This window comes from Ascidiella aspersa, chromosome 4 (genome assembly GCF_963924565.1).
Source record: "Ascidiella aspersa chromosome 4, kaAscAspe10.2, whole genome shotgun sequence".
Taxonomy (NCBI): domain Eukaryota; kingdom Metazoa; phylum Chordata; class Ascidiacea; order Phlebobranchia; family Ascidiidae; genus Ascidiella; species Ascidiella aspersa.
The window spans coordinates 14,422,078-14,447,091 of NC_139450.1; the positions used below are offsets into that span (position 1 = coordinate 14,422,078).

Below are 25,014 nucleotides of genomic sequence, written 5' to 3' on the forward strand. Positions count from 1 at the left end.
AAAAAATATCGGCACGGACAACTGCGCATAGCCATTTGTCTAATCTACGAAATGTTACGCAATTGAAATATGCTGGCGATTTACTTAGCTGAATTTTGGCGGGAATCTTTTGTCGCCTAAAGTCGCAGTCTTGGAGACCAAGCATTGAGAAAAAGCGAATGTTGAAGTGCAACATGGTTGGCCGTGGCGCGTTGATCGTAGTGGAGGGCCTTGATAGAAGTGGAAAGTCAACACAATGCCAGAAGCTTATCACAACATTAGTACAAGAAGGCATAAAAGTAAAGCAAATGAAATTTCCCGGTAAATAAAAACGTGTCTAAATATTTACGAGATTTCTGACAAAATAATACATGCTTTATAGCGTGAGATCGTGACGTGTAACTAAAACATTATAGGCACTCCAGCTCAAAAATTACAATTTTATTCATAATTTTCGTTTTGTTATAAACATTTCTTATCCAAGATAATTTGAAACACACTCAATGAGGAAAATGCACACCCAAATTTTTGAAAGATCAGTTGATTTTTAAACCTAAGGTGTGCAAAAAACATGATTGAACACCTCCACACATAAACCCTATACTTATATTTTTTAGAACTGTTGATTGTTGCCGTCAACGTTTCAGTTCATCAATGTATTATAACTATTAAATTATTTCGTACTGGTCTATAATAAATCTGCCTATTTTTCGTTTTAGTAACAAAACCAGTCGGCAAAATTGAAGTTGCAAACTGGGGAATAAATATAATAATACCTGGCCCCCCGAACCCAAACGCTAACCCGCACCCTAATCCAAATAATATCCATTAATTTAATAAATATTACTGTGTGGTAGAATTGTGGACCAGTCCCAATTAATTTTGCTAACAAATGGGCATCTGAGAACTCATTTGAAATGTAGTTTTAAGTTTTTTTGTCTACTTATATATTATATAATATGCTGCTGCAAGAAATCTAATAAACTTAAGCAATATTGATATACTTTTTAATATTTCCTTAAGCTTCGAAAATGCAGCTTATAGAAGTTTGTGTGTTTGAATACATTTTTGTATTAGCTTAATTATCTCACTGCTAAGGTATTAGCTTAATTATCGCACTTCTATTCGAAATATAAGCAACTATGTATGTTTTAGATCGGACTACACCAACTGGGAAAATGATTGATCAGTACTTGAGCAAGAAACAAGACCTTAACGACCATGTTGTCCACCTGTTATTCTCTGCAAATCGTTGGGAACAATCTGGGCAGATGATTAGTGACCTTAATGGTGGTATAACTTTGGTTGTTGACAGATATGCCTACTCAGGAGCTGCTTTTACTGCTGCTAAAAAGGTTGTTAACACTAGCCACCAATTTAATTTTATAAAAAAAAATCGAACGCCATATTATGTAAACATTTACACACAAGTTAAAATAAAGTGTTTTTTTTTATTTTACATGAATTTGGTCAAAGCTAGAGATAAAACGTTATACCGATCAACCAATTATATATTACACACATGTATCGGTCCATTTGGCCAGATATGTTGCTAAGAAAATCATATAGAGTTTCCTTAAAAACAAACGAACTTCCTAACTTTTGAACTTCTTAATTTGTCATTTGCATTTCACGTGAATCCTGAAAATATTAATATGCAAAACAAGAGTTGTTTAATTAAATAGTTAGATAAAGTTAATGTAATCTACATTATATGGTCAATTAATTAAAGTTATTACTGTATCTCAGCCTGAGATTCTCCGGTATATAAAAAAATGATTGGCATTGGGTGTCAGTTGACAAAAACATGGAAAATTGGTTATCAATATCAGCCTAAAAGGCAATATAAGTTCATCTCTATCGTCTCTAAATTATGTAAACAGTTTTTATGTGGTTGTGGTCAATAACTTAATTTATATTTAAATTTATTAAATTGATTTATTATCTCCTTCTGTATCAAAGGGCTTTGACTTGAACTGGTGCATGCACTCTGACATGGGTTTGCCAAAACCGGATCTTGTACTTTTCTTTGACCTTTCTGCATCTGTTGCTTCTTTGCGTGGAGGTTATGGAGAAGAGCGCTATGAAAAAACTGACTTCCAGAAAAAAGTTTATTGTAACTTTTTGAAATTGAAGTCGGAAGAATGGAAGGTATACTTTCTAAATATTTATTCTCTATATATTCATAATATATAGTGCTATATATCTGGCAAGTTAGGTATTTATGTTGGAAATAATCTTTGCATCATATTTCTAAAACTCATTCCCGAAGACATTTGTTTGTTATTCAAATGTATTATGTAGGCTTTACTTTTAAAATCTGGGTTAAATGTTTTTTCTGAATAATCTTTCATGATATTCAAGCTTGTTGTAGAGAGGGATATTTACATTGGTATGATTACATCGGAGAAGGGAAAAAATTTGTATTTTTTATTCAGTTATTGCTATCCAAATTTTTCAAAAGAAGCAAAGGTTTTGCCTATCGTGCAGCTCAATATTTTTTTTGATTTAGTTAAGGTAGTGTTTCTCAACCCCCATACAAGACATGATTCACACTAATCAAATTCGAATTTATTAATGCTATTGCAATTGTGTTGTGTTCAAATTAAGCTTACAAAACTTCCTGTTAAGAGAATTGGGTTGCCAAATCTTCACTGTTGTATTTACACATATTATTTGGGTTACTGCGATAAAAGGTTGTAAAACACTAACTACAGGCTTGGATATTTGGCTTGAAAGAAAACATTTGGAAACTATGATTATGTGTTGTCTACTGTTTACGACAGGTTGTTGATGCAATGCAGACGGAGGATGAAGTCCATTCAAAAGTATTAAAGGAAGCACTTACAGCAATGAACAATGTGAAGAATACACAAATTGAAGAATTATGGATGAATAAATGCCAGAATAAATAGTGTTTTGTACTGGTAGCCTTTCTATGCTCTCATTACCAAACATGTTTCTGTTTTTGTATCTCTTGTTATTGAACTTTTGCATTTCACCGCCACATTAAACAATCATAAATCAATCTTTCAGATAAATATATATAAGGAAATTGCATTTTCTGGTGGTTTGAATGTATTACATTTTGTGACTACGCATTTTTCTTGTAGAAATGCACAAAATACACTTTTATATTCATTTAGGTTTAGGTATTAGTCAACTGAAAAATATGAAGCCTTTAATCTTCACCATTTGTTGTCAAACTGTTAAGTCTCGGCTGTTGTCATCGCCAAGAAACAAATGGGCGACATCACGAGGTGTTACTACTATCCAGGATGTAAGAAGGGCCCTTCGCAAAGTGGTTGGAGCAAGTTCTTCTTTCAGGTAAGAATGTTGAATTAGTTTTTGCTTAAGGTTATTTCAAAACATCCATATGTGCTTGGATAACTTAAAAAATCTATTTGCCTTAATTTTAGTAGTATTGTCCACCTGGATAGAGCTAGGTTTTTGTAAGTTCGGGCAAACTGTAAATACTTTTAAATTATTAAATTAGACCAAACTGCTATTGTTATTTGGTAAAACGATCTCTATTACTGCTCTTCAGTGACAAAAAACACGATCGTTCTTCATTGGCCCAGTACCTTGTTGATGACCAGAAGAAACTTCCCTTTCGCCATATGAAAGACAGTCTACAAAATGCCGTTATTCCATTGACTGACAAGTTGGTCAGGGAAAAATACCTTAATGGCTTCGGCTCTGTAAGGTATATTATTCAGAGCTTCAACCATATTCCATGTTTTTATATTATAGTTTTAATGCTTATATTTTAGGTTAGATTCTCGTGTTTTTTAAAGTGCATGCACTATATTTTCTAAAAAGTTATCCATTAGGTATGGCCAACTTCTTGAAAATCTGGATACATTTGCAGTGCTGATAGGATATGAGCACAACAAGCCAATGGCATCAGAGTAAGTATTTGGTGTTAGCTGTCACTATGTAAATTAACTATTCCAGGTTTGGGTATTTGCTGGAAGATCTTGATCTCATGGCTGGATTTATTGCATATTCCCACTGTGACCCGACGACTCTTTCGTAAGACAGTCAACATTTAAGCTTTCTTGTTTACAGATTTGTGCTGTGGTGTTATCATAACAAATGCAGAGTGGACACTATCTCAAATTCTATTATTTGCCGTTTTTGTTTGCATGTTATTTTGTTTTACTATGGATTGTTGTGACACTACTTCAATGGTTTACTGTAATTAGTTTTAATACGTTTACGTCGAAATGATGTTGCTAGTTTCCTAATTCAACAACTGTTTTTTTTTGCCACGTTTTGTTGACAATTGAAATGTGCGACGGCGTATCCGACTAAGACGGATGTTTTTTATATTAAATTGTTATGAAACGCGAAGCAACAACATTTATATAGTTATAGGCCTGTATAGCGGTAAAATGCATTATTTGGGAATCGATTTTGAAAACCGGTTGTTGAGCATTATTGTGTTCCAACAGAACCGGTGAAAGCCCCCTCAGCATTGTTACTGCCATGGTTGACGAAATCAAGATCCACAAGAATAAAATTGATCCCACAGCCGATATTCACATGAGTGGTCATGTCACGTGGGCCGGTAGATCTTCGCTCGAAATCTGTATGTGGCTGAAACAAAACGACAAACCAGTTTTGGACGCTCAGTTTGTGATGGTTGCCAGAGACCCAGAAAGCAAAAAGTAAGTTAATGTATAACAACTCGTATCCCAACAAATAACATAGATTACAAAAATCAAACACAAAGGTATTCCGTGCCTTTCCGCAAACCGGGGCTGTGGAGTCGATTAAAAAAACGAGTCAAGTGTGCGTTTTTTTCGAGTCCCGAGTCCGGCCCTTACTCTACACAACAGCCTGTATTCCGACAATTTACGCAATTAAAATAACGTGAATATGCAGCAATCCACTTGTAAGAGTGCATGTCGTTATTCATTCACTTACAATACATGGTTGGAAAATATTCCACCTTTACAATTTTCAGTTGGCGGCCATATCAGTTTTAAAATTTGGTACTGCGCATGTCGGACTCGGGAATTTTTACGTGGTCTTACTCGAGTCCCGAGTCCGACTCCTCGAGTCCGACTCCGCAGCCCTGCCGCAAACCAAACAGTGTAATTGAATTTGTTAATTTAATTTCTAGAGCGGCCGTTGTCTTTCCTCTTGAGGCTGAAAACGCCGAAGAGGAAAAGTTAATTGCCGACGGTCAAGCGCATAAATCACAAAGATTGTTGGAGTCTAAAGAGTCGCTGCTTGAAACTCCGCCCACCCCTGCTGAACAACAGCTCGTTCATGAACTTTTTGTGCACACACTGGACACCAGGTACCCCTGTCGTTTAGAGTGCGTTTAACCTAGCCGGTGGCATAATTTTTCATTGGTTATGCTACATCTTTAAAACTCACAAATGTAGTTTGGAAATAATTAATTAAAATCTACCTAGACGAAACTTTTTACAAAACTACCTTAAAACCAATTTTATTATCAGCGTCGAAGTAATCCATACAAATCCAAGGCACTATAAACTATGGATTCCAAGTTCAAAGTGTTAACGTTTCGCCAATCCCTGTTTTTTTAACATCAGTAACTTTTGAGTTGTAACAATAGAGTTTATTGCAGTTCCAAGTCCTTCAAAAGTCGGGTTCTTCCTTCTGGGAGCGTTTGGATGGAAACCACAAAGCTTAAAAACGCCATAATTTGCTTTCCCGAACAAAGAAACATCCACAACAAGGTCTTTGGCGGGTTTCTTATGCGAAAGGCGTTTGAAATTGCTTGGGCCAATGCGCGAGTGTTCAGGTAAATGTGTAAAGAAGTGCTAGTTTAGTTTTTTTTTCATGTTATAAGTCCTGTTAAGCTGATATATTCTAACAACGGTTGTGTACTTAAGGTAATAGTTTGCCTTTTTAGCAAACTCAACCTTAAATTGAGTCCGAGTACTAGTTTTAAGCATATGACACAAGCATCTGGACAAATCTGTATATTTTTAAATACATCTCAGTAGGGCGATGGTTTGGAAAACAAAGGTCCTATTTATTTAACAAATGTATTGTTGTATATGTACTAATATTGTTTTACAGCAATAGTAGACCGGCTGTTGCTTTCATGGACGACATATTTTTCCATTGTCCGGTGCCTATCGGTTCTCTGCTGTTGATGTCATCACAGGTTAGGGATGCCTTATAACACCTAAACTCCCATCAATGTATTTAATATGCTTTTTCATTTAGATAAGTTACGTGGAAGGACAGCATTTTATGGCGAGGGTTAATGCAGAAGTGATGGACACACTAACAGGTCACACACAAACCTCGAACGTATTCTATTTTGCCTTCACGTGCAACAAAAAAGTGCCTACAGTCACCCCAAGAACTTACGGCGGTATGTACAACACCTTTAGATATATCGGTTCCTCATTTGCTTCAGATCGGTCCGTGTAACTATTTTGTTTATGTACTGCACCCCAACCAGTATGCTATTGTGTATCCTAGTGTTTCCTAATTTTTTTTTTTTGACCAGCGCCCCTTAGATTCGATAGACTTTTATATCTCCCCCACTTGTGACAACACTCATAGGGCGATTCTATGATATTTATTGCGGATTGGCATAACAAGTTTCCGGTATGACGTAAGAAAAACTTTCATAAAGTGGCGCCATAAAACAATTATATTAAAGAAACCTGATGTGAGCTGTGAGCTAGGATCTAGGCCAGTGGTCGGCAAACTTTTGTTGTCGCGGCCCAAAGTACTCTTTTCAGAGCTTTTGAAGGCCCACTACGTAAAACCATTAGAAAAACAGTGGCGGATTCAGGATATTTGATTTTACGGTTAAATGTTACACCGCGCCTCAATGCTCAAAAGTCAAAACACTGTTGTAGCATCATGTAATTGAAAAACATATTCCAAAACCAAGAATATACGCGCAAAGCGCGAATTTTTTTTTAATTATATATAGTCAAAGTTGGCAAAAAATATAGTTCGACAGGCTCTCAGGCCACATTTGACACGTGGGCCTTTCTAAGCTGAGCCAAATTTGAAATTCCATTTCACACAAACTTTTAAAACAGAGTGCAATAATTGCAAAAATAAAGTGCACGGTTATCACGCGACCCACAACTACAAGATAACACTAAACTATTCAAAAGTAACTCGCGGCCCACTAAAAATGGCTCTGCGGCCCACATTTGGTCCCCGGCCCACAGTTTGCCGACCACTGATCTAGGCCAACTGTAGTTCGAGTCTTAATTGAGATAGATTTCGTCTAGAACTCTAGATCGTGAAACAATTTACCCGAAGAAAGAAAAATGCGTTAATGTAAAATAAAAAGACAAAGCTTTCAAATGGCGACTTCATGTTATGTATTTTGCTATTTGTCTGTAATTTACAGAATATCATATCATTGTCCCAATTTGCCTCCTAAAATTGCCGAATTACTCTTAGGGGGTAAATACCAACAAGTTACGAACCACTGTTGTACAGTGAAGCCTACGCCTTTAAGTTCACGTCTAAATCGTCGCCAAATTGCTTGTGTTTGTATAATATGGTGTGTCTTTTGATGATTAACACAGCAAGTACGTAACATACGAGGATATTGATCTCTGACTGGCCCTGATAGCCAAATTAAAGAGTAAATTGATATTTCTCCTTATTACTCTTGTTTTGTGAACAATCTATTTAAACCTGAGCTAAGGACTTTAAACAAAATAACATTTGTTATGTGGCGAAATTAAAAAACGCCTTATGTGCATCTGGCACAACCTAAATAAGGAAAAAATGACTGATAAAGCCCCATGTAACTCATCAACACCAATAAAGACCGGTACCTTCAATGTCGGAAACGTTGGTATAGTGGTGTATACTAATTGTTAACCATTTGATTTGTTAGTATGTTTTTTTAAATAAGCATTTTTAGTCTTTTTATTATGCATTTTTCAGGTTTTTTGTATTTTAATGTATAAAAATATGTATTTACAAATTATTAAAAGTAATGTTTGCAATGAATACGTTGCCGACTGTTTTAAAAAAAATACCGTCTTAGAATCGATGCTGTATTTGGACTGTATGAGGCATTTTAAGGGAAAGCAGTTGGAAGAAAGCAATTTCTCTTGACGTAATAACCAACTGTAAATGCTTACCAGTCTTGTGGGTAACCGTTTGTATCTTATAATGACAGCCGTATGCATATAGTGTCAGTTCAACTGTCTGGCACACCCCTTAACAAGTATGTCCACCATCTGGACTTTTCATATTTTTATTTTGCTTGCATTGCCCAGTTCAGCATGTCTGCTGTAACTCCGTTATGCGTTTATGTTGCGCCGTTGCATTATAATATAATTGATCGTAAGAGCACTAGGTTCAGTGACGTCATTACATATCGTCATGTAAAAAAACACATGCAGTATAGTAAGCCTAGAAACCCCCTGTATATGTGTTGTCTTGTTCTCTTGTTTTTGATATTTTACCAACTTCTTCATCGATATCATAATGGTTTCTTTAAATATCAGTGCTTTTTATCCGACCTTCTCCCCGTTTTCAAATGTACTATATTTCTTTTCAAATCTTCAACGCATTAAACCGATACAAAAATTCATTGTCTCCATTACGTGTGCTAACACCCTTAAGTTTTCTGGAGCCCATTTATAGCCGTTCCTATTTGTCAATTATGTTCAACGAAAGTCTACATTAGTGTAAAATTGTAAAAATTCAAACCCGTTAATACTGAAAATTAGGACCGATTTAAACATTAAGAACTTAGTTTATTTTTGCAAGCTAGACTTTTCCCCCTTTGATTAGAATTTTTGCATACGGAAATTTTAAATTAATTCAACAATATCCTCCACAAATGCAATAGTTTTTTAACTAAAATAAGTTGTCAGTCAAGTGACATCATAACAGTGCTAAAGAACTAATCTGAAATATTCTTTACTTAGCCTACGCTCACTCTTATAAAACATTCAAGATTTATAAAATAAGGAATGTCATTGTTAATCGTTTTTTTTTAATGTTTTCCTGTTTGTTGTGCCACTGTGAAATTATTTTAAATAAACATTTTCGTAAAGTGAACAGATATAGGTGTTAAGGAATTAATAAAATCTGGATAAGCAGATTTGTTCCATTTAAAGCAAAGTCCAATTGGACTAGAATTAAATATTCTGAAGCGATACGGTCAAGGTTGGATTTGGGTAATCAGAAGATTTTATGCCTATATTGAAAGTTAATGACTTATGAAGATGCAAATCGAACTTAAACTGTTAAACTATTTGGTTGTGCGAAATGTTTTGTTTAATGAAAATACATTGCTTTTTCACTTTTTTTTGCGTGCCGTCGTAGCGTATAGCCTACATTACGTTTATGTCAGGTACCAGAGCAATAGGCTAACGATTTATCTCTCTAGTTCCTTTGTAAAAATATCCCTTAACCGGCCGTACTCTACGTCGGCTTCACATTTGTTCAATATTAATCAACCAGCCTGGTGAAATTAGATTATCTAATAAAATTTATCGTGCGCTTTATCATATATTGACCGATAAACCTATTTTTGAAATATTTTTTAAACGCCTTGAAATTTAAATATGGGATAAGTTAACTATTTAAAATTTGGGTTGTAAAATAAACAAATGTCCATTGGGTAACTTTTTCGCAAAATCAGTTAGTTGCCGTTATTCAATTGCGTCCACAAAATCATAATCTCGAAGTGCTTTTAAGCTCTCATTAATATGATGTGTTTTAGTCGTTATTGCCCAAAGCAGGAAATTAAAAATAATATACCGGTAGCCTACCTTCGAATTTTTATATTTGCTACTCAACCGTGAAATATACACTGTTTTCGTCCTCGTGAAAAGTCTTACCAAAAAAATTAGCCAAACTACCAGTGTTATAAAGACAATGATATTATTTTCAGTCTCGCACAACTAAAATACTCTATAAAAATATGTATATAGGCTTAACCTGCCTTTTTTCCAATAAAAGTATAGTCGATACATTGGTTTCAAAGTGGTAAATTGATACTTAACAAGCGCAAAGCCGGATACGGTCTATAAATCGTGTTTTAAAATGTTTTGTTATTTTTCTGTTTGTTGACCAATTGTAATTCAGTACTTAGTAAATTTTAAGTGGTTCGACGGATGACGTTAAGTTAATAGATGGATGTTATGAAAATAGTAAATTATATACGATGGGCAAAATTTCAAAATTAATACAGATTTTATAGTTTCGTTAACCAGGGCAGCATGAGCGAATAAGACGACCCGCAGTGGTATGAATTTAGGTTAGATATAATTTCTGTTGTGATTTTATAAATAGGCTATAATGGCCTAAGGTTTGGTATTTTTACAAATCGTTGGTTGAATTAAAAATATTTTTTAGTTTTATATTCCGTTAATTCGATCGGATGTGCTTCTTCCGTATTCGATTAACATGTTATATGCTCTGTTGTATCATGGAGGGGCAAGCGGGTATATTTTGTTTGTTTTATGCGAAATTTTAGTTTTCTTGTGTGCTGCACTTTGTCATCTATTGTCAGGGGTGGATTCGGGAGGGTTCTTAGGCACGGGGTCATGACCCCCTAACTATATTTTTTTGTTAAATTTAAATACACCTAAATGCCGAAATGTTGCATTACTGCGTCAAGTGTCCGCCTAAAAAGGTAAACGTTTTTTAAAATAAAACATGTATTCTATAACTGATTCATTTTCTGGACACATTTTTCGTTCGAAAACTCATTTGTTTAGGCTCACTATAGTGTTACTTGTTTTGGGCTCTCATAAGATTCAATTAAAAAAAACTTAAAAACTTAATACATTTGGAAAGGTACTGTAAAATAGTTCAAAGAAACATATTTAATTATAATCAATTTACAACTAGCCTTCCTAATTTTAGTTTTTTTGGACTCCTCGCGATTATGACGTTTGTCTGCACTAAATAATTTATTTTACAAATCTATAATAATCTAAAAGGTTTTTCAATTTTCAACTTTTTTAAATGTAAAGTTTGTCTGCTATTTTTACCGACTTCTATTTATTGGCAATTTTTCAAAATAGCGACAAATTATATTATTAATTCAAAATGCTTTCGGTATTTTAATTTATTTTATACGCGTTTAGCGCTGTATAAAGCTTTGGAAACCACAAGGCCTTTACTTTTTGAGAGTCCTAAAACTGTGAAGTTTCGATTACTTTCATCGCCTAAAAGTATCTGAACTAGGTCGCGAGGTGTTCATACTATCCAGTCCATCAGGGACGTGGTTGAGGTTTTAGGCAGTTTATCAGGTTTGATTTTGTTACATTTATTACAATATATTAGCCATGTGCATGCGAAAACTAAAACTTTTTTAAACTACACGATGAATATTAAAGCCGATATGTTAAGTAGGTAAAGCTCATAATAAGCTCTGTTGTTACATCGTCGTAGCCTATAGGCAGGGTTACCATACCGTGCTTATTTCTAAGATTTGTGTTTATTTTTGGGTGCAGTGTCTTAGAAAACACAAATGTGCTTATTTCTAAGAAACGTGCTTATTTTAGAAGTTTGTGCTTATTTTGTCTTATTTTAGTTTTTAAAAACTTCTTTATCAATTATTTTACAATGACTGAGGAGTGAGAGACTTCATTTATGTCTATTTACCAGGTTCTTTGGCCCAGATTATAACAACATGCATTAAATTACATTATAACAATGTATTTTGATTGTTTTTTCTAAAAAGTACATTGTAGCCTATATAAGTGTGGTTAGTTTGCTTTAGCAATCAAGTAAACTTTAGACTTGATATGAGGACTGACATTTTAGGTCTAGGCCAGGGGTTCTTAAACTGGGGTCCATGGACCCCTTAGGGGTCCATCACCTAGATTTAGGGGTCCATGAAAGCCTACATGAAATATTGGTGTATATTTAAGAAGTAATCAATTTATCAAAAACAACAGTTTAATTAAAAATAAAACTTTATTGCACTGAATGCATTAAGACTCCATTTCACTTTCACATTTTTAGACCGAAATCAGCAGACTTATGAAGTCTATTTGTATTGTGACGTAAATTCATGACGTCATTTAAAAAAAATGCCTATTGTGGTCCACGCGAGGCCAAAAAAAAAGTTTAGGGGTCCGCGGTAAAAAAAGTTTAAGAACCCCTGGTCTAGACATACGTGTGTCAGTACAGACAAAATATTATTAAGAGAATGAGTCAGCATACCCACGTTTTTTGTGATAAATATGGTCAATAAAGTCGAAAGGGAAAAAGCTATGATCATTGCTGTTATTGTGATTGCGAAATCAGCCTAGGGGCTATGAAAAACACAATGTTACAACAACAAAAAAATGCTAGAAGCATTTCAGTAAATCATTCAATGAATAATTTTATTACGACCCAAACTCCGCCAAGTACACTAAACTTGACTACAAGGCAGGCAGGGTCAGCTGCAGGCGTTTCATGCTGCCATGCACTAGGTGTACAGGTGCGCCCTGACGCAAAATAGTTAACAAAGCTTGGATTGAATAAGGGTGATAAACTTGCCAATTTCAAGCAAATAAACACATTTTTTCTGGTTTCGCGCAATTAAGCTACGTTTTACGCTTACAAAAATTTCTGTTTTTAGTTTTTATTTTATTTTATAACATTATTCCTGAAAGCTTGGATTTCACCCCCGCAATCCTGGATCTGGCCCTGGTTTGTATAAGGCGCGCTTATTTTTTTGAGTAGCGTGCTTATTTTTGGAGTAGCGTGCTTATTTTTTGGTCTGAGCAGATGGTAACCCTGCCTATAGGTCTGATTTACGCGAGTTTTAATTTTTCATAAACGTTAAACATTATTTTCTATTTTATCAAAACAAGGTTGTTTACTGTTTTTAGCCACGACAAAAAAGTGCTCGATCTTCGCTGACCCAGTACCCTGGTAATGATCAGAAGAACCTTTCCATTCAGCACATAAAGCCTTCATGATGTTGCTATTCCGCTTTCAGACAACACGCCCAGGGAGAAAAAAATGTAATGGCTTCGACTCCTTTTTTAGTTCGCGACCCACTTTTATTGTAAGTTTTATTGCGCGACCCACAATGAGATATGACCAAACGAATGAAAAAACAAATTAATGAGAAAAGTAACAATGTATAGTTGTATAATGTATACGCATGCAATTTACTATTAATGCGAAACTTGAGCTTGCGTTTTGGACATTAACAGATCAAATCGAGGCTTGATTGGAGACAAGCTCACATGCAATGTTACGTAATGATAATGCAATAATTTCCCGATCCAATAAAAAACTGTAACATTTAGAAATTCTTCGCGATCCACCGATGGGTCGCGACCCACTGGTTGGGAAGCACTGATCTAGTTGTTTGATTACAGCTTATTGTTTCACGACAAACGGTGTGCCATATGAGACCATGCTGCAAGGTATATCGCGGTTTTTCCGGAAGTACCAATAACCAATGGGATTAACATGGAAAATGTATTTTTTTCCGATTTTGGACGCAACGCTCAAATTTTAAGTGTGCCGCGAATTTGTATTTTTGACTCTTATATTTGCGCACAAGATTAATGGGCAACTACAAGTTGTTAAGCTTGTAATTGTTTCATGGTAAAGAAATAAAATTCTGATTAAAGATAAACAACGTAGAATAAGGTTGAAGAACATCTGTCCAAGGAATACGCATCTAACATATGCGGTATGGTCGGCTGAACTGTCAAGTCTTTGATGCTTGAAACAAATTGTGTCAGTGTTTGCTGTTTATAACAAACAAACTGCGTTATTTATAAACTATAATAACGTTTTTCTTGAGCGATACAGCGTGATGGAACTTATTAAATTTAATAGAGCGATTTTAGTCTTTCCTCTCGTGACCGAAAACCCCGAAGAGGAAAAGATAATTGCTGACGGTCGAGCTCGTAAATCAAAAAGATTGTTGGAATCCAAAGAATCGTTGCTTGAAACTCCGCCAACCCCTTCTGAGCAACAGCTTCTTCATGAGATTTTTATGCGCTCGCTGGACGCCAGGTACAAGCTTTGTTGAATAGCGCAACAATAATACGTCATCTCAACAGTTCAATTTTCAACTTTTTAAATGAAAGTTTTTGTGTAGGCCTACCGTTTTGAACCGACTTTTATTTATTAGTTATTTTAAAATAGTTACATCGTGAGAACAAATGATAGGCTGTAATAAGCATTGCGACAATTAAAAATACTTTTGATTTTGTAATTCTTTTATACGCGCTTAGGCACTATCTAAAGCTTTGAAAAGTATGAGGCCTTTAATTTTGGGGAGTCTTAAAACTGTAAAGTTTCGACTGATTTCATCGCCCAAGAATATCTGGACTAGGTCGCGAGGTGTTCATACCATCCAGTCCATCAGGGAGGTGGTTGAGGCTAGACAATTTGTCAGGTTTGATTTTATTTATTTATTATAATACTACCCATGTGCGTGCGAGGTTTCAAACCTTTTTTAAATTACACGGAGTGTGACTATTAAAGCTCTTTTATGTCAAATAGGCAAAGCTCATATTAAACTATTTTTGTACATCGCCGTATAGACCTAGTTTACACAAATTATTTAATTTTTAATAAACGGTGAACATTACTTTCAATTTTATCACAATAAGGTTGTTTGCTGTTTTTAGCGACGACAAAAAACGTGCTCAATCTTCGCTGATTCAGTACCTTGTTAATGATCAGAAGAAGCTTCCCAATCGGCACATGAACGACAGCCTTCATAATGTTGTTATTCCGCTTTCAGACAACACGACCAGGGAAAAATACTTTAACGGCTTCGACTCTGTGAGGTAATCTATAGGTTGTTTGATTACAGAATATAGGGTTTGCCATGAGACCATGCCAGGTATTACGGACGTAAAGTGTATACGTTTGCCTATTTTGACGATATGCCGTAATTCAGATGTAACTTCATGAACTTTTCGTACTATTGAAAAGTTTTCCAAACGTATGTCAAAATAGCAAAAACCGAAAGTCATATTTCGAAATATTTTTAACAAACTCAATCACCAAGCGATTAGCGGGTCCGAAATTTTACAATGTTGTTATTTTTCATAATAGAGAACGAAAAAGTATTGTAAAACGATTTGCATATATTTGCACATATGATCGGAAAGTATGCATTTTATAAATTATTTTTGATTGGTGTCCACAATAAAATTAGACGAAGAATTAGGAACACAATTTAATTGTCAAATTTAATTTTCCAAATGTGATTTAGAATTCTTTAATATTCTCTAATCCACTATTATAAATGGGTACAATTACGTATTAAACCCAAAAGGCTCCTTTGCTACCAAGTGCTTTGGATATTTTCCCATGTTTCCACTGTGGTGCGAATCTACCTATATTTTATAAATGCACTAATATTCGGAAAAAAATGCGAGATCATGTTTGTACAGTAGTTTAGATTGTAACAAAATGGAAAATATTTTAGCTAGCGATTTTACGTATTTTTAAACTTTAACAGCCAATCGAATTTAAATAACTCCAAAGTGGTGTCAAAACAATTTATAAAAATGTGTTTACGATTTATATCAACTGTTTCAGATTTGGGTTTTTGTTGGAGGATCTGGATCTCATAACTGGATATATTGCATACGCCTACTGTGATCCTGAGGCTCTTTTGTAAGATATTTTATACAGTTGTTTTATACTTTTTCGTAGAGTATAGTGCAGAGATCCTTGCTTATAAATAAATACTGAATATAGATTTATTTTCACTGAAACATTTATACACAAAGGCGTGCAACCCCGAGGTAGTAGTCCACAGAACAACGATTTAATGCAAGACGGGCCAGGCTAGAAAGCGACTTCTGATGGGACAGATTGCAGTTGTACACACTAAATGTGTATGAATGCTTCCTTGACTTTGATATGGTACAATAGATCCATTTCTATATACGAGGTTGTACATAAACATGATGCAGTAAGCAGTTGGATGCAGCAAAGCAGGGGGGATCCAGAAAAGTAGGGCATCTGGTCATATAGCCCCTTAACTATATTTTATGACAACTTTTACTCTAAAATACAAAAAAAATCACGCTTTGTGCGCACTTTCTATTATTTTTTGCAACGTTTTTTGTCCGGTTTTGATGAATCAATACAGCCATATGCCAGGGGTCGGCAACCTCAGGCCACTAAAGTAAACCATTCAGGCGACCGCCGAGTGTTTTCCCAACTAGACAATTTTAAAGTCCCTTTTGACATTTAATTGAAGTATAAAACCCATTTTCAATTCCAAAATAGGTCCTAAAAGTCTACCCCTAATTAACAGTTGTTTTAAACAAATGCTTAAAAACTACATGTTATAATAACAAAATTGTAAGTTAAATGTATTATACGACCCACCCAGACCTTTCTGAGCTTGGCTTTGGCCCGCGATTAGGAATATATTGTCGACCGCTGCCAAAGGCGCCAGGCTATACTATGGCAGGTTGCGACGTGTGAATTAAACTACTCAAAGTGCAACGTTTGTTAAATACGTCTATAAATGTTGGTATTTCGAACAATATGCGAATGTGTTTTATGTGTCTATATGCGTAACGTCTCCTCCTAAAATTAAATTTGATCTAATTTAGCGTACGACCAGTTCGCACGAAAACAGCGGGTTTTAAAAGTTTTTGCTTAATGACCTCATCTTACGACGTAACTTTTTAACCTCATTCCTAAAAATGTCCATGCTTCCCTTTTAAGAAATCTTGGATCCGCCCCTGGACAATGGGCTATTGCTTCTTCCCGTTTATGATCGGTTCGAACTTCATCACGAAATCATAAATCTATTAATTGGTTTCGGTTAGCCTAGACACCATTTGAGGGACAGGAAAGCGGTTCAGCAAACTTTAATTTGGCAGTTTAGGTAATATTCTTTTCTGGTATTCACAAATCACAAATTTACTTTTCGCGAACTGAAATCGACTGCTGCTCACGGCCAAAATTTGTATGACGACCTACCATTTGAAGACCCTCTTTTTACAGAACTTCCGAAAGCCCTATCAACATTCCTACTGCTATGGTTGACGAAATCAAGATACACAAGAATAAAATTGATCCCACCATCGACATTCATATCACGGGCTGTGTTACGTGGACGGGTAGATCATCGTTCGAAATAAGTGTGTGGATGAAGCAAAATGATAAGCCAATTTTGGACGCTCAGTTTGTAATGGTTTCAGTGGATCCCGAAAGCAAGAAGTAGGTCGATACGTCACTGTTTGAATTATTTCAAAGGGCTTATATAAAGGGCTTATGTATTAGTAGTAAAACCATAAAATACTATGGTGAAACTGCCTGTAGCGGAACTTTGTACGTTTGAGGCTTTTCTACAAATCGGAAGGGTGTATACTACACAAGTTCTATTTAAACTTGTGATATTGTGGCAAGAGTGTGCAAACTGCGGCTCTTAAGTATTATTTAAATTCATATGGTGATCATACTATATTAAATAAACTGTAGTGAATTTTTATATATAGACATGGATTTACCTGGTTTACCCACTGTGAGTTAGCATTGCAGTCTGCCTGATTCAAATGCTCAAACACAGATATCGTTTTGGCAGTTACATTCCTACTTTTTGGTATATTAGCACCCCTAACATTTTACTCCCACGTATGTTCGTGTATTACAGTAATCAAACAAGCTGGCGCGCCCACTTATGCGTTACAGGGTACAGTAATATATTTTCTCAGTGGTTGATTGCCACCTCATGATGGTTTTAATACACATCCCCTTTTCCTTTCATTGTTATTTCAAAAATAGGGAAAACTTAAGGTTGCCAACTTACTCTGCTTGTCGTGCGGATAAAAATTTTCAAAAAAGTACAAACGGTTCTTTTAAAGGTTGAAAAAACACTGATCGAAGTAAAACGCATCAAATATGCGGTATGGTCTGTTCAACGGTCAAGGTTTTGATACTCAAAACAAATTGTATCGGTGTTCGCCTGTTTATAACAAACAAACTGCGTTGTTTAATATAATAACGTTAAAGACAGGATTTTTTTTCTTGAGCGATACAGCGTGATCGAACTTATTAAATTTAATAGAGCGATTTTAGTCTTTCCTCTCGTGGCCGAAAACCCCGAAGAGGAAAAGATAATTGCTGACGGTCGAGCTCGTAAATCAAAAAGATTGTTGGAATCCAAAGAATCGTTGCTGGAAACTCCGCCAACCCCTTCTGAGCAACAGCTTCTTCATGAGATTTTTATGCGCTCGCTGGACGCCAGGTACAAGCTTAGTTGACAAGCGCAACAATCATCTCAACAGTGTGTTCGTAATCAAACTTTTTTATTGCTTTAGCATATACCTATAAGACATGCAATCTATAGGTTATATGTCAAAATACATATTTTGACAGGCAAGATGACCTCAAAAAGAAAGGTTTTATAAGTTTTTCCGTGTCTGTCTTTCACTTATTTAGAAAAAAAGTAGGCTACTGTAATTTTACTGCAACTTAATCTTACACTGCTTCTTCCCAAGCTATAGCCGAGATTAATCTATAACTGAAAAGATAAATCAATATTCAAAAAATTGTGTAGAATTCTCCGCGGGCAGAATTTTACTCTGAAGCCGGTCGGGTCTGGCCCGCGGGCTGTAGTTTAATCACCGCATAGTTTTCATCCACCAAGTAATTTCAACAGTTCGTCTCTGTTTCAAGAAAAAAAAATACTAAGTCACGAAGTCATATAAAGAAAACAAGTATGTCTTTGAACCCCACTCAAACGAACACCTTCCTCGAATTTTCTTGTTATTTGTTTACTTTATTTATTAGCCCGTTTACTTTGTAATATTAAATATTTTTCAGTTCCCAGGGGCAGGCCTATGAAAGCCGGGTCCTACCTTCTGGTAGCATTTGGATGGAAGCGACAAAGCTTAAAAATGTCATAATTTGCTTTCCTCAACGAACAAGCCAATACAACAACGTCTTTGGCGGGTTTTTGATGAGAAAGGCTTTTGAACTAGCTTGCGCTAATTCGCAAGTGTTCAGGTAAAAATTTAAAAATAAATTTTAGTGGTATGATCAAGGGTAACTTTAAGTGGGCTACATTATTTTTGTAATTAACTAAATCCTACGCCCCATTTCAGCGTAACCATTCAAAAATTTTGTAAAATAACTGATGTAATTCCAGTCTCTTTTGGTTAATGTTGTATTTTCATTTTTTCAACTATCGGTTAATTTGTCGCCAATTTTGGGCTTTAAATTATTAGGTATAACGTCACAAAGGTACGTCATAATCTTAAACTCTAAAACAATTAATCTTAACAATACCTGTTGTTCTTCAGCGAACTCTGCGCAAAAAATATTCAGATAAAATTCTGTCGAATCGAAAAAATAACTGTGTTTGATTTTTAAATTGGTGAAACTTTCAATTGAAAGGATACGTGACGCAAGCAAACAAAATGACTCGCATAATTCTCGAAATTGCCTAAACGGAGAAACATTTGTGGCAGTTTAATTATTTGTCATCAAGGGTAAATCAACAAAATTTCCACAGCTTTTAATACTGCCGCCAACTGTAAAAGCTTTTAATGTTGCCGCCAACTGTAAATTCTAAAGGCGGAATGACATATGATGGATATTTTCAACCATATGTGAGTGGAGAAAATATGACACCCCTATGATGGGATTGCTGAAAATCCACCTAAATTTGGTTACTTAAATGGGTGAAATAAAGGCTGTAGGGTCGCAGTCGACTCGGTCCTTGACGAAATCGCACATTTGGCCGTAAAAGGGTGGGGACCACTGCTCTAGGGTATTATTGACGAGCAACCGAGTAGACCTACTCATTTTTGCAGCAATATTAATTCCACTGATAGAGCCAAAGTGTCGTAATATTTTCACAAATTATTTTTGCAAAACTACAAAATTGTTTTACAGCAATGATAGGCCATCTGTTACTTTTGTGGACGACATATTTTTCCATTGTCCGGTGCCTATCGGTTCTCTGCTGTTGATGTCATCACAGGTGGGCAATGCCTTATTTGCTAACCCTATAAAGTTAGTCCCTATAAATACTTCCATGCTAAATTTTTATTTAGATAAGTTACGTGGAAGGACAGCATTTCATGGCGAGGGTGAACGCAGAAGTGATGGACACACTAACAGGTCAGACACAGACCTCGAACGTATTTTATTTCGCCTTCACGTGCAACAAAAAAGTGCCTACAGTCACCCCAAAGACTTACGGCGGTATGTATAACGTTTGCTCATTTACTAATTCCCGAGTTTTTAACTAAATTTAAAACAGTTTTTGATTTATTAATTTCAAAATAACTTAAAATTTTAATCCCGACCGTTGTTGATGATTTTTTCAAGAAAGTGCTATACCTCATATGAAAACTTTTTTTTGTATAGGGCCCAGATAGTTTTAAGACTATGATGGTATAGTTAAAACATCGAAAGTCAGTCGTTCTTAAACCTTTTTAATCCCGTGAACAAATATTGTCTCTGAGATTCTTTTCTTTTTTTAAGGCAGAGTCAGCAGGGGCGTGGAACAGATTAATGTTTTTCAGTGATGATTCACATTTTTTTCTAGCGAACCCCTTTTATAATTGTTATGCCCCTCTCAGATATTAACAAGGTGGATTTATTTGGTGGATTGTATATCAATGTGGCAACATGAAAACACCAAGTTTATCTTGTTTTATCGTTATTTTACGATTTTTGGCCCAAAATGTGTTAGGATATTTGATTCCGTATAGCTAGCTTTAAGGCTGTATAAAAAGACACGTAAAAAGTTGACGCGAAGAGAAAATCTTTATCTATTGCGTTTATCTTGTTTCAAATGGCGTTACTCACAGCATGGCCATATTGTATAAAAGTTAAAATCCTGTGGAAACAGAAAAAAAATAGACCCTGGCGCTAACCTATTGTCACAGAAAAAAGTAATAATAAATAAACGAAACATACAATGCTCTGCCAAAGACTCTGAGCTGAAATATGTCTGCAAATTAGGACAAAACAAAACGGCAAAATAAAAGATCGGCGCAAAGCGCGAAATATTTTAGCAGTCACTATAGGATTTGGAAATTTTATATATCGCGTCACTATATAATTATGTATTAAAGTTGAAACTATATTGTTTGTTTTAATGAAAAGAAACTCGCATAGATACGAGCAGACCGGCTAGTATACTCATTCACAAAGTGTATGAACGAAGTAATTATTTTAATTCGCGCACGATGGCCCTGTTTTTTGAAGTAGGCTTTGGTGATAACTTACACCAATGTACAAAAGCAGTGCGTTCATTGGTCTAACTAAAGCCTCTTTCCTATTCAGTTATAATACGCGTTTATTGAAAAACTTAAAATTTAAAGTACGCGCGACATGCTTGTCAGAATGAAAATGTTTGTTGCCCTATAAATTTATATTTTCAAAAAAATGGTGGCTAAACGTAAAAATACAAACTTACCAAACCAGCGGTTGTAACGTTTACAATCGTTGTCCTTTAGCAGTGATTCTCAACCTTTTATGGCACTTCTCAGAAATAATAAATAGATTTGCGTCACCCTCAAATACATATCGGCACCCTTGATCTTCAGAAAAGACACACCAGGGCGCCGCGGCACCCCGGTTGAGAACAAGCACTGTCCTATGGCTGTGGTTCCCAACACGTTTTTAAGGCGACCCATTTAAAAAAAATAATAATTTGGTATAATCTTGCGACCCAAGCCAATACAAGATTACGTTGCAAACAAACTGCACTACAAAAGCAGTTACTTTTTCCGAAAATCATATGTTTATTAGTTTACTAATGAGATAGTTGTGCTCGCTTGTTCTCAGTGAGTTTTTGAAATCGAGGCGTTATTTTGCTTGAGCATATAGAGTCACGCATGTCACTTTAACTTCCAGACGGTTTCGCTGTCTATAGTCTTCATATTTTGTGATTATGATTTCCAGTTTTGTGAAAAGATACAATATGCCTGAAAAACAAGCGACCCGCAAAAATAATCAGACCCATGCGTTGGGAACAACTGCCCTATGGCATAGGCGTAGCCAGGGGGGCCTGAGGCGCCATGCCCCCCCCCCCACACAATTTATAAATATTTTACTCTTAATAATTTGTTTTATAGCATTTATGAGCAGTACCACAACATTTGATCACAGGTATGCCACACCTTTAATTGTCATGCATTGTTACGTCACAAACGATGTAGTTAATATAAGATTAAGGCTATACATTAATGTACTTTTATTAATTTTAGACAGTTTTTGCTCATTGACTGTTTTTTGAGTATTGCGTTAACACTCACTCAGTTACTGCTCGAATCGGTTTGCTAGCATTGTTATTTGTGCTCGTTACGGTAGTTAATACAATGACAAAAGCTAAACAAAAAATTCCAACTTTTTGGCCCCCCAAAAAATTTTCGGCTGGCTACGCCACTGCCCTATGGTATAGAACAGACCTGGGCAACATACGGCCCGGCCCGCCGAGCAGTTTAATCCGGCCCGCGGCGTATTTTCCTTGAAATACATAGGCTAAGCGAAAACAAGGGAGAGTTTCTACATGTTTGGTTGTACCGTAAACACTTTTTACAGGGACGAATCTAGTCATGACCCCGCCAAATTTCATTTTTAGCCTGTTTCAAATCTTTAACGAAAATAGTTTTCGCGCTTCGCGCGAATCTCTTCCGTTTTTCTCGTATGTGCCACGCGATATTTTGCATCTTTACAGACAATTAGCGTCCTCTGCACTGTGACACTCTTCCCAACGAAGGTTTAACAAACTTAGCCTAATATTTATATATTTCTGCGATTCGGTTAACAGGATTCCGTCTTTAAGATATGAACGAAATATAGACCGTTTTCTTAATTCTGAAATATACTGATTCACATTTTGTCAACCTAATTTAGTTAATGCCATTTTGTGTGTTTCTTCCGATGTATATCGTCTTTGTAGTATGGCCGTTCTACCGCAAGTGACACATTGGTAACTTAAAGCCTCAAAAAACCAGAAAAATTATATTTTGTGCGACATTTTTACGTATTTTAATCTTAATTTTTGGGTCAACCAACCTAATAAACGTCAATATATAAAGCAATAGATATTTTTTATCTGTGCTCAATGCGTTTTACCTGTTTTCCATGCGCCCGCTCAATCAAATTAAAGTTTGCATTTTAAAACGAATATAGTCGCAATTTTTTCGCTCTTCGCGCGACGTCATGTGGCCTCCTTTAAATTTGCCTAAAATTGCACATTTTTGCACAATTCCAAACGTAATAGCAAGTTCGTTAGCTTATTTATTTTATACCGTCAGAGTATAATATTTTAGATTCTATTTTTGATCCGGCCCGCCACATCATTATGAGTTTCTCATGCGGCCCGCGGTTAAAAATAATTGCCCACCCCTGGTATAGAAAAAGGGCGGAAACCTACGGACCACCAGTAAAAATCATCCGGCCCGCGAGTATTTTTTAAACTGGACACAAGGTCATGCCGCATATATTTTTCACTATTTTAACCTTACGAACTTGCTATGTTTGGTTTGGCCCGCGAGTAGCAAAAGGTTGCCGACCTCTGGTATAGCCTATAGAAGAAACCTTTAGTTAAAAGAAAAGGATTTATACTCACCTTCTTGTATTTTACAGAATCGATGCTATATTTGGACAGTATGAGGCGTTTCAAGGGAAAGCAGTTGGAATAAAACAGCTTTAATTGATTGGTTACTTGATCGCAATGTGTAATGTAAATGCAACATTTTTTTAATTGGGCAGTTTGCACGTTTTTCATTATGATTCTATATAGTAACCTGAAATATTGATTATCGAATTATACCCATACGTATTGTGATGCCTATTCCATTCAGTCTTCAGTTTGTTTAGTATGAACATAAGGTATACAGGTTGATTCTTGATACCAAGAGCTAATATTTGATACCAAGTGTTAATATCATCGTGTTTGCACTGTAGCTTTGGTGCCGATCAGATATCAAATTCTGTTACCGTTTTTGTGTGTTTAAATTGCGGTAAATTCCAACTCTACAAAATTAGCCAAACTAACGGTGGTATAAATGACTTAATTCAATCATAATCTTTCAGTCCAGCAATTTACCGCACTTATGTAGTTTAAATAGTCAAAAAGTGCTGGAAATAGACTCGTGTATGGTTTGTCAAGGAGGCGGCGGGCCGGATGAGTTACATTGGCGGGCCTGATCCGACCCGCGGGGCGTAGGTTTCAAACCCCTGCCCTATAACATTGGATATAGGTTTATCTTGACTTTTTTCAATAAAAGTTTTGACGATACATTGGTTTCGAAGTGGTAAATCCACTATCTAACTTAGAGCAGCTCGGGATGCGGCCTTGTTCCTCAAACCCTCGAGGTATTTTCGAAACGTGAGGGAACGGCCCAGTATCACTCCAAAGTAGGTGGGGCATGGGTCAAAGGGTAGGTTGGAACCGTTACAAAGGATGCGTAATACCCTGTTGTTTAATTTGAAGGCGAAGGCGACAGACTTTGTTTCGGTCAGCACCAGTCTCCATTTTTCATTGTATGATGAGAGTGTACCGACATCCTTGTTAGATTAGTTTCGACAGTTTTCCAACTCTAGCTTGACGTTAGTATGGCGATGTCATCTGCGTATGAGTATTTGCGGGCAGTGGTTTGGGGAAGGTCATACATGTATATGTTGAAGAGCATCGGTGCACAGAACCCTGTGGGACCCCATTTCTTAGCCGCCCCAATCGACTTTGTTGGCCGTCGCCGGTACGGAGAATGAAACTCCTGTTGGATACCAGTTTTCTGATAAAGTGTACCATGCGTTTGTCAGGGACGGTTTTCAGGAGCTTGTAGGTTAGTCCCTGATGCCATATGGTGTCATAGGCGGCTGTCAGGTCTACGAATACAGCGCCTGTTTTGGTGTTGGCTTGGTAACCATCTTCAATATCCTGCGTCAGGAGGGTGACTTGGTCTGATGTGCATCTACCACGCCTGAAGCTAGCTTGCTCTGGTGGTAATTGGGAATCAACGATAGGTTCTAATCGTGAGTGTTCGATTCGCTCAAGGATCTTGAAAGGGGTGCTTAGCAAGGATATTGGGCGGTAGCTCTTTGCATCATCGAGTGGCTTGTTTGACTTGT

At 36.1% G+C, this 25,014-nt stretch overlaps 3 protein-coding genes across 4 annotated transcripts; all 3 read left to right on the forward strand.

Moving 5' to 3' along the window:
* The first annotated feature begins 68 nt into the window (after positions 1 to 68).
* On the forward strand, positions 69 to 3,125 carry LOC146148082 (thymidylate kinase-like). Its single transcript, XM_083386515.1, has 4 exons — positions 69 to 300; positions 1,135 to 1,334; positions 1,942 to 2,130; positions 2,766 to 3,125. The coding sequence occupies exons 1-4, from the start codon at positions 159 to 161 to the stop codon at positions 2,892 to 2,894; spliced, it is 660 nt and encodes a 219-aa protein (XP_083242641.1). The 5' UTR covers positions 69 to 158; the 3' UTR covers positions 2,895 to 3,125.
* Positions 3,095 to 8,886, forward strand: LOC146148083 (acyl-coenzyme A thioesterase 9, mitochondrial-like). Of its 2 annotated transcripts, none has more exons than XM_083386513.1 (9): positions 3,095 to 3,306; positions 3,527 to 3,685; positions 3,813 to 3,890; positions 4,437 to 4,652; positions 5,111 to 5,290; positions 5,585 to 5,761; positions 6,043 to 6,130; positions 6,193 to 6,343; positions 8,000 to 8,886. In XM_083386513.1, exons 1-9 carry the CDS (start codon positions 3,095 to 3,097, stop codon positions 8,068 to 8,070), a joined length of 1,332 nt encoding a protein of 443 aa, XP_083242639.1. In that variant the 3' UTR covers positions 8,071 to 8,886. The 2 variants fall into 2 exon arrangements, with proteins under 2 accessions (XP_083242639.1, XP_083242640.1); XM_083386514.1 differs by lacking the exon at positions 3,813 to 3,890 and adding an exon at positions 3,937 to 4,014.
* A 4,861-nt stretch (positions 8,887 to 13,747) lies between these two features.
* LOC146148084 (acyl-coenzyme A thioesterase 9, mitochondrial-like) lies at positions 13,748 to 23,582 on the forward strand. The gene is made up of 9 exons (XM_083387995.1): positions 13,748 to 13,950; positions 14,571 to 14,732; positions 15,493 to 15,570; positions 16,921 to 17,136; positions 17,984 to 18,163; positions 18,742 to 18,924; positions 19,816 to 19,903; positions 19,977 to 20,127; positions 23,527 to 23,582. Exons 1-9 carry the CDS (start codon positions 13,748 to 13,750, stop codon positions 23,580 to 23,582), a joined length of 1,317 nt encoding a protein of 438 aa, XP_083244121.1.
* Positions 23,583 to 25,014: the final 1,432 nt, after the last annotated feature.